The following is a 14,165-nucleotide window of genomic DNA, read 5'->3' as shown; positions in this document are numbered from 1 at the left end:
CATGTAGCTCATTATAAAAAGAGTGCAGGCAGAGATTTAAGAGACCCAGTGCATCAGGTCAGCTGACACAGGTCCCTGTTCTTGATTGGCTGACTGGACTGAAATGAAAGGCAAATGGTACTCCCAGTTCCACCTCTTCAGCTGAAACAAACAACAGTATAAAAAAAAAAAGAGAAATCCCATTAAAACATCAGTAAGAAGTACGACAGCAAACACTCCCAGTCAGTCAGTGTTGTGATGGGGAGTCAGCGAGCTGGGTGAACTAGCCATTATCTGTGTGTGTTGGCGTACGGGTGGATAATACAGTGGGCTTTTGGTGTGTTATTGATTCTCCCTGTGCAGATGAGTAAAGATACATTCTGCTGTGCACATTAGTCTGTAGTTTATGCAGGTTCCCCCAGGCACTGTTACACACACCTGGTAGTATTACACATCCATACACTCCACTGTTACATATGCTTGGTAGGCCCACTGGGGGGAAACACGGAGGCTGTGCTGCAGTACCTGTGTTTGGCAGCAGGGGTCAGTGCTGCAGGCTGTTGCCAAGGCCCTGTCCCTCCTGCAGGGCAGCCATGGCTAGTCTGAGATGTTCACGCAGAGATTGAAGTTCCTGTTCATTCCGCTCCTTAAACACCTTCAGATCCTCACACACGCTCATATAGCGCTCACACACACTCTGCTTCTCCTACACACACACGCACGCGCGCGCACACACACACACACACACACACGAATTTTGTGGACAGAGAACTTCAGATTTGTGGTGGGAGATTTTGATGATCTGATGTTTTAATGTATTTCACCTTCATTTGTTTGTTTTACCTTAAATTAGATCAATGATGATCAAAAAAATATTATTTTCTTTCTTACTCATTCAAAACAACCAGACCATCAGACTACCCCTCTCGCTCTCTATCTCTCTCTCACCCACACACACCCACCCACACACACCCACCCCTAGGCTGTCTCTCTGGGCTCCAGGACGTACCACATTGAGAAAATGCACTTCATTCCGTAGACACGTGATCTCCTTTTGTAAGTAGTTCACCTCAGTGTTCTTCACTCTCAGCAGCACCTCAACAGAACAGACAAAGAAGGAATAAATCCAGCACTGCGCCCACCACCCCCACACCATCACCCCCACACCACCCCACCACCCCCACACCATCACCACCCCACCCCATCATTACACCCCCACATCACCCCCACACCATCACCACCCCACATCACCCCCATCACCCCATCAACACCCCCACACCACCACCACCCCACCCCATCATTACACCCCCACACCACCACCACCCCACCCCATCATTACACCCCCACACCATCACCACACCACCCCCACACCATCACCACACCACCCCATCACCCCCACCACACCACCCCATCACCCCCACACCATCACCACACCACCGCATCACCCCCACACCATCACCACACCACCCCATAACCCCCACAGCACCACCACCCCCACCCCATCACCACACCATCATTACACCCCCCCACCACCATCACCACACAATCACCACCCCACCACCCCCACACCACCGCCCACCACCACCCCCACACCATCACCACATCACCCCCCACCACCACCCCCACACCATCACACCACCCCATCACCCCCACACCACCCCCCACCACCATCACCACATAATCACCACCCCACCACCATCACCACATAATCACCACCCCACCATCACCACCCCACCCCCACACCATCACCACACCACCCCATCACCCCCACACCACCATCACCACCCCATCACCCCCACACCACCACCCCCACACCATCACCACCCTACCCCCACACCATCACCACCCCATCAACACCCCCACACCACCACCATACTATCACCACCCCACCATCATCACACCCTGCACCTTCAGGAAGGTGGACTGAGCCAGTAGAGCTGCCTTACCTCCAACTCACACACTGTGCGCAGTTTGGTGTCACCAGTGGCAACCTCCTCCTGACCTGTGATGCAAGAGCGCATGCGTTGAATTTCTTCTGCTAAACGAGTGTGAAGATCCTACAGAGACAGAGAGAGAGAGAGAGAGAGGGAGAGAGAGAGAGGAGAGATGCAGAGGGAGAGGGACAGAGAGGGAAGCAGAATTTAGAATAATTACAAACACTTGCTCGCACAAAACAACTGCAAATTTCTCACCTCACATAAGTGTGCACGTGTGTGTTTCTGACCTGGTTTTCCCGGCGGAGTTGTTCCAGCTCTCTCTCCTGTATGTCTAGTTCTCTCTGTCTCACTCCACTGCTCTGCTGTGCCTGCGTCAGCTGCACACACTTCTGAGTATACTGCTCAGAGAGAGACTGTAACTCACGACGGAGACACACCACCTCCACCCTGGACACACACACACACACACACACACACACACACACACACGTAAACCCCTGTAACTCGATTCCAGGACTGACAGGAGGTAAGCATGAGCTCTGACCATTGGATAAAAGAGCAGCGCCCTGGCACAGCATGAGTGTGTGTGAACCTGGTGTGTGTGTGTGTGTACACTCACTGTTGCTGGTCTGTGCGTGTGTGTGTGTGTACACTCACTGTTGCTGGTCGGTGCGCGTGTGTGTGCACTCACTGTTGCTGGTCTCTCTGTGGATCTGCTCTGTGTGTGTGTGTGTGTACTCTCACTGTTGCTGGTTTCTGTGGATATGCTCTGTGTGTGTGTGTGTGTGTGTGTGTGTGTGTGTGTGTGTACACTCACTGTTGTTGGTCTCTCTGTGGATCTGCTCTGTGTGTGTGTGTGTGTGTGTGTGTGTGTGTGTGTGTGTGTGTGTGTGTGTGTGTGTACACTAACTGTTGCTGGTCTCTCTGTGGATCTGCTCTGTGTGTGTGTACACTGTTGCTGGTCTCTGTATGTGTGTGCGTGTGCGCACTCACTGTTGCTGGTCTGTGCGTGTGCGCACTCACTGTTGCGGGTCTGTGTGTGTGCGTGTGCGTGTGCGTGTGCGCACTCACTGTTGCGGGTCTATGTGTGCGTGTGCGCACTCACTGTTGCGGGTCTATGTGTGCGTGTGCGCACTCACTGTTGCTGGTCTGTGTGTGCGCACTCACTGTTGCTGGTCTGTGTGTGCGCACTCACTGTTGCTGGTCTGTGTGTGCGCACTCACTGTTGCTGGTCTGTGTGTGCGCACTCACTGTTGCTGGTCTGTGTGTGCGCACTCACTGTTGCTGGTCTGTGTGTGCGCACTCACTGTTGCTGGTCTGTGTGTGCGCACTCACTGTTGCTGGTCTGTGTGTGCGCACTCACTGTTGCTGGTCTGTGTGTGCGCACTCACTGTTGCTGGTCTGTGTGTGCGCACTCACTGTTGCTGGTCTGTGTGTGCGCACTCACTGTTGCTGGTCTGTGTGTGCGCACTCACTGTTGCTGGTCTGTGTGTGCGCACTCACTGTTGCTGGTCTGTGTGTGCGCACTCACTGTTGCTGGTCTGTGTGTGCGCACTCACTGTTGCTGGTCTGTGTGTGCGCACTCACTGTTGCTGGTCTGTGTGTGCGCACTCACTGTTGCTGGTCTGTGTGTGCGCACTCACTGTTGCTGGTCTGTGTGTGCGCACTCACTGTTGCTGGTCTGTGTGTGCGCACTCACTGTTGCTGGTCTGTGTGTGCGCACTCACTGTTGCTGGTCTGTGTGTGCGCACTCACTGTTGCTGGTCTGTGTGTGCGCACTCACTGTTGCTGGTCTGTGTGTGCGCACTCACTGTTGCTGGTCTGTGTGTGCGCACTCACTGTTGCTGGTCTGTGTGTGCGCACTCACTGTTGCTGGTCTGTGTGTGCGCACTCACTGTTGCTGGTCTGTGTGTGCGCACTCACTGTTGCTGGTCTGTGTGTGTGTGTACACTCACTGTTGCTGGTCTGTGTGTGTGTGTACACTCACTGTTGCTGGTCTGTGTGTGTGTACACTCACTGTTGCTGGTCTGTGTGTGTGTACACTCACTGTTGCTGGTCTGTGTGTGTGTACACTCACTGTTGCTGGTCTGTGTGTGTGTACACTCACTGTTGCTGGTCTGTGTGTGTGTACACTCACTGTTGCTGGTCTGTGTGTGTGTACACTCACTGTTGCTGGTCTGTGTGTGTGTACACTCACTGTTGCTGGTCTGTGTGTGTGTACACTCACTGTTGCTGGTCTGTGTGTGTGTACACTCACTGTTGCTGGTCTGTGTGTGTGTACACTCACTGTTGCTGGTCTGTGTGTGTGTACACTCACTGTTGCTGGTCTGTGTGTGTGTACACTCACTGTTGCTGGTCTGTGTGTGTGTACACTCACTGTTGCTGGTCTGTGTGTGTGTACACTCACTGTTGCTGGTCTGTGTGTGTGTACACTCACTGTTGCTGGTCTGTGTGTGTGTACACTCACTGTTGCTGGTCTGTGTGTGTGTACACTCACTGTTGCTGGTCTGTGTGTGTGTACACTCACTGTTGCTGGTCTGTGTGTGTGTACACTCACTGTTGCTGGTCTGTGTGTGTGTACACTCACTGTTGCTGGTCTGTGTGTGTGTACACTCACTGTTGCTGGTCTGTGTGTGTGTACACTCACTGTTGCTGGTCTGTGTGTGTGTACACTCACTGTTGCTGGTCTGTGTGTGTGTACACTCACTGTTGCTGGTCTGTGTGTGTGTACACTCACTGTTGCTGGTCTGTGTGTGTGTACACTCACTGTTGCTGGTCTGTGTGTGTGTACACTCACTGTTGCTGGTCTGTGTGTGTGTACACTCACTGTTGCTGGTCTGTGTGTGTGTACACTCACTGTTGCTGGTCTGTGTGTGTGTACACTCACTGTTGCTGGTCTGTGTGTGTGTACACTCACTGTTGCTGGTCTGTGTGTGTGTACACTCACTGTTGCTGGTCTGTGTGTGTGTACACTCACTGTTGCTGGTCTGTGTGTGTGTACACTCACTGTTGCTGGTCTGTGTGTGTGTACACTCACTGTTGCTGGTCTGTGTGTGTGTACACTCACTGTTGCTGGTCTGTGTGTGTGTACACTCACTGTTGCTGGTCTGTGTGTGTGTACACTCACTGTTGCTGGTCTGTGTGTGTGTACACTCACTGTTGCTGGTCTGTGTGTGTGTACACTCACTGTTGCTGGTCTGTGTGTGTGTACACTCACTGTTGCTGGTCTGTGTGTGTGTACACTCACTGTTGCTGGTCTGTGTGTGTGTACACTCACTGTTGCTGGTCTGTGTGTGTGTACACTCACTGTTGCTGGTCTGTGTGTGTGTACACTCACTGTTGCTGGTCTGTGTGTGTGTACACTCACTGTTGCTGGTCTGTGTGTGTGTACACTCACTGTTGCTGGTCTGTGTGTGTGTACACTCACTGTTGCTGGTCTGTGTGTGTGTACACTCACTGTTGCTGGTCTGTGTGTGTGTACACTCACTGTTGCTGGTCTGTGTGTGTGTACACTCACTGTTGCTGGTCTGTGTGTGTGTACACTCACTGTTGCTGGTCTGTGTGTGTGTACACTCACTGTTGCTGGTCTGTGTGTGTGTACACTCACTGTTGCTGGTCTGTGTGTGTGTACACTCACTGTTGCTGGTCTGTGTGTGTGTACACTCACTGTTGCTGGTCTGTGTGTGTGTACACTCACTGTTGCTGGTCTGTGTGTGTGTACACTCACTGTTGCTGGTCTGTGTGTGTGTACACTCACTGTTGCTGGTCTGTGTGTGTGTACACTCACTGTTGCTGGTCTGTGTGTGTGTACACTCACTGTTGCTGGTCTGTGTGTGTGTGTGTGTACACTCACTGTTGCTGGTCTGTGTGTGTGTGTGTACACTCACTGTTGCTGGTCTGTGTGTGTGTGTGTACACTCACTGTTGCTGGTCTGTGTGTGTGTGTGTACACTCACTGTTGCTGGTCTGTGTGTGTGTGTGTACACTCACTGTTGCTGGTCTGTGTGTGTGTGTGTGTACACTCACTGTTGCTGGTCTGTGTGTGTGTGTGTGTACACTCACTGTTGCTGGTCTGTGTGTGTGTGTGTGTACACTCACTGTTGCTGGTCTGTGTGTGTGTGTGTGTACACTCACTGTTGCTGGTCTGTGTGTGTGTGTGTACACTCACTGTTGCTGGTCTGTGTGTGTGTGTGTGTACACTCACTGTTGCTGGTCTGTGTGTGTGTGTGTACACTCACTGTTGCTGGTCTGTGTGTGTGTGTGTGTACACTCACTGTTGCTGGTCTGTGTGTGTGTGTGTGTACACTCACTGTTGCTGGTCTGTGTGTGTGTGTGTACACTCACTGTTGCTGGTCTGTGTGTGTGTGTGTACACTCACTGTTGCTGGTCTGTGTGTGTGTGTGTGTGTGTGTGTGTGTGTACACTCACTGTTGCTGGTCTGTGTGTGTGTGTGTACACTCACTGTTGCTGGTCTGTGTGTGTGTGTGTACACTCACTGTTGCTGGTCTGTGTGTGTGTGTGTGTGTGTGTGTGTGTACACTCACTGTTGCTGGTCTGTGTGTGTGTGTGTGTACACTCACTGTTGCTGGTCTGTGTGTGTGTGTGTGTGTGTGTACACTCACTGTTGCTGGTCTGTGTGTGTGTGTGTACACTCACTGTTGCTGGTCTGTGTGTGTGTGTGTGTGTGTGTGTACACTCACTGTTGCTGGTCTGTGTGTGTGTGTGTGTGTGTGTGTACACTCACTGTTGCTGGTCTGTGTGTGTGTGTGTGTGTGTGTACACTCACTGTTGCTGGTCTGTGTGTGTGTGTGTGTGTGTGTACACTCACTGTTGCTGGTCTGTGTGTGTGTGTGTACACTCACTGTTGCTGGTCTGTGTGTGTGTGTGTGTGTGTGTGTGTACACTCACTGTTGCTGGTCTGTGTGTGTGTGTGTGTGTGTGTGTGTACACTCACTGTTGCTGGTCTGTGTGTGTGTGTGTGTGTGTGTACACTCACTGTTGCTGGTCTGTGTGTGTGTGTGTGTACACTCACTGTTGCTGGTCTGTGTGTGTGTGTGTGTACACTCACTGTTGCTGGTCTGTGTGTGTGTGTGTGTACACTCACTGTTGCTGGTCTGTGTGTGTGTGTGTGTGTGTACACTCACTGTTGCTGGTCTGTGTGTGTGTGTGTGTGTGTACACTCACTGTTGCTGGTCTGTGTGTGTGTGTGTGTGTACACTCACTGTTGCTGGTCTGTGTGTGTGTGTGTGTGTACACTCACTGTTGCTGGTCTGTGTTTGTGTGTGTGTACACTCACTGTTGCTGGTCTGTGTGTGTGTGTGTACACTCACTGTTGCTGGTCTGTGTGTGTGTGTGTACACTCACTGTTGCTGGTCTGTGTGTGTGTGTGTGTGTGTGTGTGTGTACACTCACTGTTGCTGGTCTGTGTGTGTGTGTGTGTGTGTGTACACTCACTGTTGCTGGTCTGTGTGTGTGTGTGTGTACACTCACTGTTGCTGGTCTGTGTGTGTGTGTGTGTACACTCACTGTTGCTGGTCTGTGTGTGTGTGTGTGTGTACACTCACTGTTGCTGGTCTGTGTGTGTGTGTGTGTGTACACTCACTGTTGCTGGTCTGTGTGTGTGTGTGTGTGTACACTCACTGTTGCTGGTCTGTGTGTGTGTGTGTGTGTACACTCACTGTTGCTGGTCTGTGTGTGTGTGTGTGTGTACACTCACTGTTGCTGGTCTGTGTTTGTGTGTGTGTACACTCACTGTTGCTGGTCTGTGTGTGTGTGTGTGTACACTCACTGTTGCTGGTCTGTGTGTGTGTGTGTACACTCACTGTTGCTGGTCTGTGTGTGTGTGTGTGTGTACACTCACTGTTGCTGGTCTGTGTGTGTGTGTGTGTGTGTGTGTGTACACTCACTGTTGCTGGTCTGTGTGTGTGTGTGTGTACACTCACTGTTGCTGGTCTGTGTGTGTGTGTGTGTACACTCACTGTTGCTGGTCTGTGTGTGTGTGTGTGTGTGTACACTCACTGTTGCTGGTCTGTGTGTGTGTGTGTGTGTGTACACTCACTGTTGCTGGTCTGTGTGTGTGTGTGTGTGTGTACACTCACTGTTGCTGGTCTGTGTGTGTGTGTGTGTGTGTGTGTACACTCACTGTTGCTGGTCTGTGTGTGTGTGTGTGTGTGTGTACACTCACTGTTGCTGGTCTGTGTGTGTGTGTGTGTGTGTGTACACTCACTGTTGCTGGTCTGTGTGTGTGTGTGTGTGTGTGTACACTCACTGTTGCTGGTCTGTGTGTGTGTGTGTGTGTGTGTGTACACTCACTGTTGCTGGTCTGTGTGTGTGTGTGTGTGTGTGTACACTCACTGTTGCTGGTCTGTGTGTGTGTGTGTGTGTGTGTGTGTGTGTACACTCACTGTTGCTGGTCTGTGTGTGTGTGTGTGTGTGTGTGTGTACACTCACTGTTGCTGGTCTGTGTGTGTGTGTGTGTGTGTGTGTGTACACTCACTGTTGCTGGTCTGTGTGTGTGTGTGTGTGTGTGTGTGTGTACACTCACTGTTGCTGGTCTGTGTGTGTGTGTGTGTGTGTGTGTGTGTGTACACTCACTGTTGCTGGTCTGTGTGTGTGTGTGTGTACACTCACTGTTGCTGGTCTGTGTGTGTGTGTGTGTACACTCACTGTTGCTGGTCTGTGTGTGTGTGTGTGTACACTCACTGTTGCTGGTCTGTGTGTGTGTGTGTGTACACTCACTGTTGCTGGTCTGTGTGTGTGTGTGTGTACACTCACTGTTGCTGGTCTGTGTGTGTGTGTGTGTACACTCACTGTTGCTGGTCTGTGTGTGTGTGTGTGTACACTCACTGTTGCTGGTCTGTGTGTGTGTGTGTGTACACTCACTGTTGCTGGTCTGTGTGTGTGTGTGTGTACACTCACTGTTGCTGGTCTGTGTGTGTGTGTGTGTACACTCACTGTTGCTGGTCTGTGTGTGTGTGTGTGTACACTCACTGTTGCTGGTCTGTGTGTGTGTGTGTGTACACTCACTGTTGCTGGTCTGTGTGTGTGTGTGTGTGTACACTCACTGTTGCTGGTCTGTGTGTGTGTGTGTGTGTACACTCACTGTTGCTGGTCTGTGTGTGTGTGTGTGTACACTCACTGTTGCTGGTCTGTGTGTGTGTGTGTGTGTACACTCACTGTTGCTGGTCTGTGTGTGTGTGTGTGTGTACACTCACTGTTGCTGGTCTGTGTGTGTGTGTGTGTGTACACTCACTGTTGCTGGTCTGTGTGTGTGTGTGTGTGTACACTCACTGTTGCTGGTCTGTGTGTGTGTGTGTGTGTACACTCACTGTTGCTGGTCTGTGTGTGTGTGTGTGTGTACACTCACTGTTGCTGGTCTGTGTGTGTGTGTGTGTACACTCACTGTTGCTGGTCTGTGTGTGTGTGTGTACACTCACTGTTGCTGGTCTGTGTGTGTGTGTGTACACTCACTGTTGCTGGTCTGTGTGTGTGTGTGTGTGTACACTCACTGTTGCTGGTCTGTGTGTGTGTGTGTGTGTACACTCACTGTTGCTGGTCTGTGTGTGTGTGTGTGTGTACACTCACTGTTGCTGGTCTGTGTGTGTGTGTGTGTGTACACTCACTGTTGCTGGTCTGTGTGTGTGTGTGTGTGTACACTCACTGTTGCTGGTCTGTGTGTGTGTGTGTGTACACTCACTGTTGCTGGTCTGTGTGTGTGTGTGTGTACACTCACTGTTGCTGGTCTGTGTGTGTGTGTGTGTGTGTGTACACTCACTGTTGCTGGTCTGTGTGTGTGTGTGTGTACACTCACTGTTGCTGGTCTGTGTGTGTGTGTGTGTACACTCACTGTTGCTGGTCTGTGTGTGTGTGTGTGTACACTCACTGTTGCTGGTCTGTGTGTGTGTGTGTGTACACTCACTGTTGCTGGTCTGTGTGTGTGTGTGTGTACACTCACTGTTGCTGGTCTGTGTGTGTGTGTGTGTACACTCACTGTTGCTGGTCTGTGTGTGTGTGTGTGTACACTCACTGTTGCTGGTCTGTGTGTGTGTGTGTGTGTACACTCACTGTTGCTGGTCTGTGTGTGTGTGTGTGTGTACACTCACTGTTGCTGGTCTGTGTGTGTGTGTGTGTGTACACTCACTGTTGCTGGTCTGTGTGTGTGTGTGTGTACACTCACTGTTGCTGGTCTGTGTGTGTGTGTGTACACTCACTGTTGCTGGTCTGTGTGTGTGTGTGTACACTCACTGTTGCTGGTCTGTGTGTGTGTGTACACTCACTGTTGCTGGTCTGTGTGTGTGTGTGTACACTCACTGTTGCTGGTCTGTGTGTGTGTGTGTACACTCACTGTTGCTGGTCTGTGTGTGTGTGTGTGTGTGTGTGTGTACACTCACTGTTGCTGGTCTGTGTGTGTGTGTGTGTGTGTGTACACTCACTGTTGCTGGTCTGTGTGTGTGTGTGTGTGTGTGTGTGTACACTCACTGTTGCTGGTCTGTGTGTGTGTGTGTGTGTGTGTACACTCACTGTTGCTGGTCTGTGTGTGTGTGTGTGTGTACACTCACTGTTGCTGGTCTGTGTGTGTGTGTGTGTGTGTGTACACTCACTGTTGCTGGTCTGTGTGTGTGTGTGTACACTCACTGTTGCTGGTCTGTGTGTGTGTGTGTACACTCACTGTTGCTGGTCTGTGTGTGTGTGTGTACACTCACTGTTGCTGGTCTGTGTGTGTGTGTGTACACTCACTGTTGCTGGTCTGTGTGTGTGTGTGTACACTCACTGTTGCTGGTCTGTGTGTGTGTGTGTACACTCACTGTTGCTGGTCTGTGTGTGTGTGTGTGTGTGTGTGTACACTCACTGTTGCTGGTCTGTGTGTGTGTGTGTGTGTGTGTGTGTGTGTGTACACTCACTGTTGCTGGTCTGTGTGTGTGTACACTCACTGTTGCTGGTCTGTGTGTGTGTACACTCACTGTTGCTGGTCTGTGTGTGTGTACACTCACTGTTGCTGGTCTGTGTGTGTGTACACTCACTGTTGCTGGTCTGTGTGTGTGTGTGTGTGTGTGTGTACACTCACTGTTGCTGGTCTGTGTGTGTGTGTGTGTGTGTACACTCACTGTTGCTGGTCTGTGTGTGTGTGTGTGTGTGTGTGTGTGTGTGTGTACACTCACTGTTGCTGGTCTGTGTGTGTGTGTGTGTACACTCACTGTTGCTGGTCTGTGTGTGTGTGTGTGTACACTCACTGTTGCTGGTCTGTGTGTGTGTGTGTACACTCACTGTTGCTGGTCTGTGTGTGTGTGTGTACACTCACTGTTGCTGGTCTGTGTGTGTGTGTACACTCACTGTTGCTGGTCTGTGTGTGTGTGTACACTCACTGTTGCTGGTCTGTGTGTGTGTGTACACTCACTGTTGCTGGTCTGTGTGTGTGTGTACACTCACTGTTGCTGGTCTGTGTGTGTGTGTACACTCACTGTTGCTGGTCTGTGTGTGTGTGTACACTCACTGTTGCTGGTCTGTGTGTGTGTGTGTGTGTGTACACTCACTGTTGCTGGTCTGTGTGTGTGTGTGTGTGTGTACACTCACTGTTGCTGGTCTGTGTGTGTGTGTGTGTGTACACTCACTGTTGCTGGTCTGTGTGTGTGTGTGTGTGTACACTCACTGTTGCTGGTCTGTGTGTGTGTGTGTGTGTACACTCACTGTTGCTGGTCTGTGTGTGTGTGTGTGTGTACACTCACTGTTGCTGGTCTGTGTGTGTGTGTGTGTGTACACTCACTGTTGCTGGTCTGTGTGTGTGTGTGTACACTCACTGTTGCTGGTCTGTGTGTGTGTGTGTACACTCACTGTTGCTGGTCTGTGTGTGTGTGTGTACACTCACTGTTGCTGGTCTGTGTGTGTGTGTGTACACTCACTGTTGCTGGTCTGTGTGTGTGTGTGTGTGTGTGTGTGTGTGTACACTCACTGTTGCTGGTCTGTGTGTGTACACTCACTGTTGCTGGTCTGTGTGTGTGTACACTCACTGTTGCTGGTCTGTGTGTGTGTACACTCACTGTTGCTGGTCTGTGTGTGTGTGTGTGTGTGTGTGTACACTCACTGTTGCTGGTCTGTGTGTGTGTGTGTGTGTGTACACTCACTGTTGCTGGTCTGTGTGTGTGTGTGTGTGTGTGTGTGTGTGTACACTCACTGTTGCTGGTCTGTGTGTGTGTGTGTGTGTGTGTGTGTACACTCACTGTTGCTGGTCTGTGTGTGTGTGTGTGTGTGTGTGTGTACACTCACTGTTGCTGGTCTGTGTGTGTGTGTGTGTGTGTGTGTGTGTGTGTGTGTGTGTGTGTGTGTGTGTGTGTACACTCACTGTTGCTGGTCTGTGTGTGTGTGTGTGTGTGTACACTCACTGTTGCTGGTCTGTGTGTGTGTGTGTGTACACACTCACTGTTGCTGGTCTGTGTGTGTGTGTGTGTGTGTGTGTACACTCACTGTTGCTGGTCTGTGTGTGTGTGTGTGTGTGTGTACACTCACTGTTGCTGGTCTGTGTGTGTGTGTGTGTGTGTACACTCACTGTTGCTGGTCTGTGTGTGTGTGTGTGTGTGTGTACACTCACTGTTGCTGGTCTGTGTGTGTGTGTGTGTGTGTGTGTGTGTGTGTACACTCACTGTTGCTGGTCTGTGTGTGTGTGTGTGTGTGTGTGTGTACACTCACTGTTGCTGGTCTGTGTGTGTGTGTGTGTGTACACTCACTGTTGCTGGTCTGTGTGTGTGTGTGTGTGTACACTCACTGTTGCTGGTCTGTGTGTGTGTGTGTGTGTGTACACTCACTGTTGCTGGTCTGTGTGTGTGTGTGTGTGTGTACACTCACTGTTGCTGGTCTGTGTGTGTGTGTGTGTGTGTGTGTGTGTATACACTCACTGTTGCTGGTCTGTGTGTGTGTGTGTGTGTGTGTGTATACACTCACTGTTGCTGGTCTGTGTGTGTGTGTGTGTGTGTGTGTGTATACACTCACTGTTGCTGGTCTGTGTGTGTGTGTGTGTGTGTGTGTGTGTGTGTGTATACACTCACTGTTGCTGGTCTGTGTGTGTGTGTGTGTGTGTGTGTGTGTATACACTCAGTGTTGCTGGTCTCTGTGTGGATCTGCTCTGTGTGTGTGTACACTCACTGTTGCTGGTCTCTATGTGCATCTGCTCTGTGGGTGTGTGTGTGTGTGTGTGTGTGTGTGTGTGTACACTCACTGTTGCTGGTCTCTGTGTGCATCTGCTCTGTGGGTGTGTGTGTGTGTGTGTGTGTGTGTGTGTGTGTGTGTACACTCACTGTTGCTGGTCTCTGTGTGCATCTGCTCTGTGTGTGTGTGTGTGTGTGTGTGTGTGTGTGTACACTCACTGTTGCTGGTCTCTGTGTGCATCTGCTCTGTGTGTGTGTGTACTCACTGTTGCTGGTCTCTGTGTGCATCTGCTCTGTGTGTGTGTGTGTGCACTCACTGTTGCTGGTCTGTGTGTGTGTGTGTGTGTGTGTGTGTGTATACACTCACTGTTGCTGGTCTGTGTGTGTGTGTGTGTGTGTGTGTGTGTGTGTGTGTGTGTGTATACACTCACTGTTGCTGGTCTGTGTGTGTGTGTGTGTGTGTGTGTGTGTGTGTATACACTCAGTGTTGCTGGTCTCTGTGTGGATCTGCTCTGTGTGTGTGTACACTCACTGTTGCTGGTCTCTATGTGCATCTGCTCTGTGGGTGTGTGTGTGTGTGTGTGTGTGTGTGTGTGTACACTCACTGTTGCTGGTCTCTGTGTGCATCTGCTCTGTGGGTGTGTGTGTGTGTGTGTGTGTGTGTGTGTGTGTGTGTGTACACTCACTGTTGCTGGTCTCTGTGTGCATCTGCTCTGTGTGTGTGTGTGTGTGTGTGTGTGTGTGTGTACACTCACTGTTGCTGGTCTCTGTGTGCATCTGCTCTGTGTGTGTGTGTACTCACTGTTGCTGGTCTCTGTGTGCATCTGCTCTGTGTGTGTGTGTGTGCACTCACTGTTGGTGGTCTTTGTGTGGATCTGCTCTGTGTCCTCTAAGGCTTTTAGATTTCTGCACCTCACGCTCCAGCTCTTCCTGGTGAGCCTTCTTCAGGACCTCCATAGCTGCGTGCACACGCACACAAACAGTTCAGTTTTAAATCAGTAATGATGTCTTCCATGTCAGATGAATTTGTTAATTTCACCAGTCTAGACTATTTGTTAGCCCTGCCCCTCTCTCACCAGTTCAGTCTAGGCTGTGTTCTGGCTAGCCCCGTGCCC

At 51.0% G+C, this 14,165-nt stretch overlaps 1 protein-coding gene across 1 annotated transcript in view; it reads right to left on the bottom strand.

Moving 5' to 3' along the window:
• Window positions 1-14,165, bottom strand: part of triobpb (TRIO and F-actin binding protein b) — a 28,526-nt gene that overhangs the window by 681 nt on the left and 13,680 nt on the right. The window contains exons 14-19 of the mRNA XM_035525673.2: window positions 13,904-14,009; window positions 2,204-2,363; window positions 1,926-2,036; window positions 989-1,075; window positions 505-685; window positions 1-141 (exon numbers count right to left, since the gene is read on the bottom strand). The exon at window positions 1-141 is cut by the window's left edge and continues 681 nt beyond it. Coding sequence (XP_035381566.2) covers window positions 524-685; window positions 989-1,075; window positions 1,926-2,036; window positions 2,204-2,363; window positions 13,904-14,009 — 626 coding nt within the window. The 3' untranslated portion in view covers window positions 1-141; window positions 505-523. The remainder of the gene's footprint in view (window positions 142-504; window positions 686-988; window positions 1,076-1,925; window positions 2,037-2,203; window positions 2,364-13,903; window positions 14,010-14,165) is intronic.

Source organism: Electrophorus electricus, chromosome 6 (genome assembly GCF_041902795.1).
Source record: "Electrophorus electricus isolate QZ-2024a chromosome 6, ASM4190279v1, whole genome shotgun sequence".
Lineage (NCBI taxonomy): Eukaryota > Metazoa > Chordata > Actinopteri > Gymnotiformes > Gymnotidae > Electrophorus > Electrophorus electricus.
Note: the sequence above shows the minus strand (reverse complement) of the source record. Positions and strands in the feature narration are given on the sequence as shown.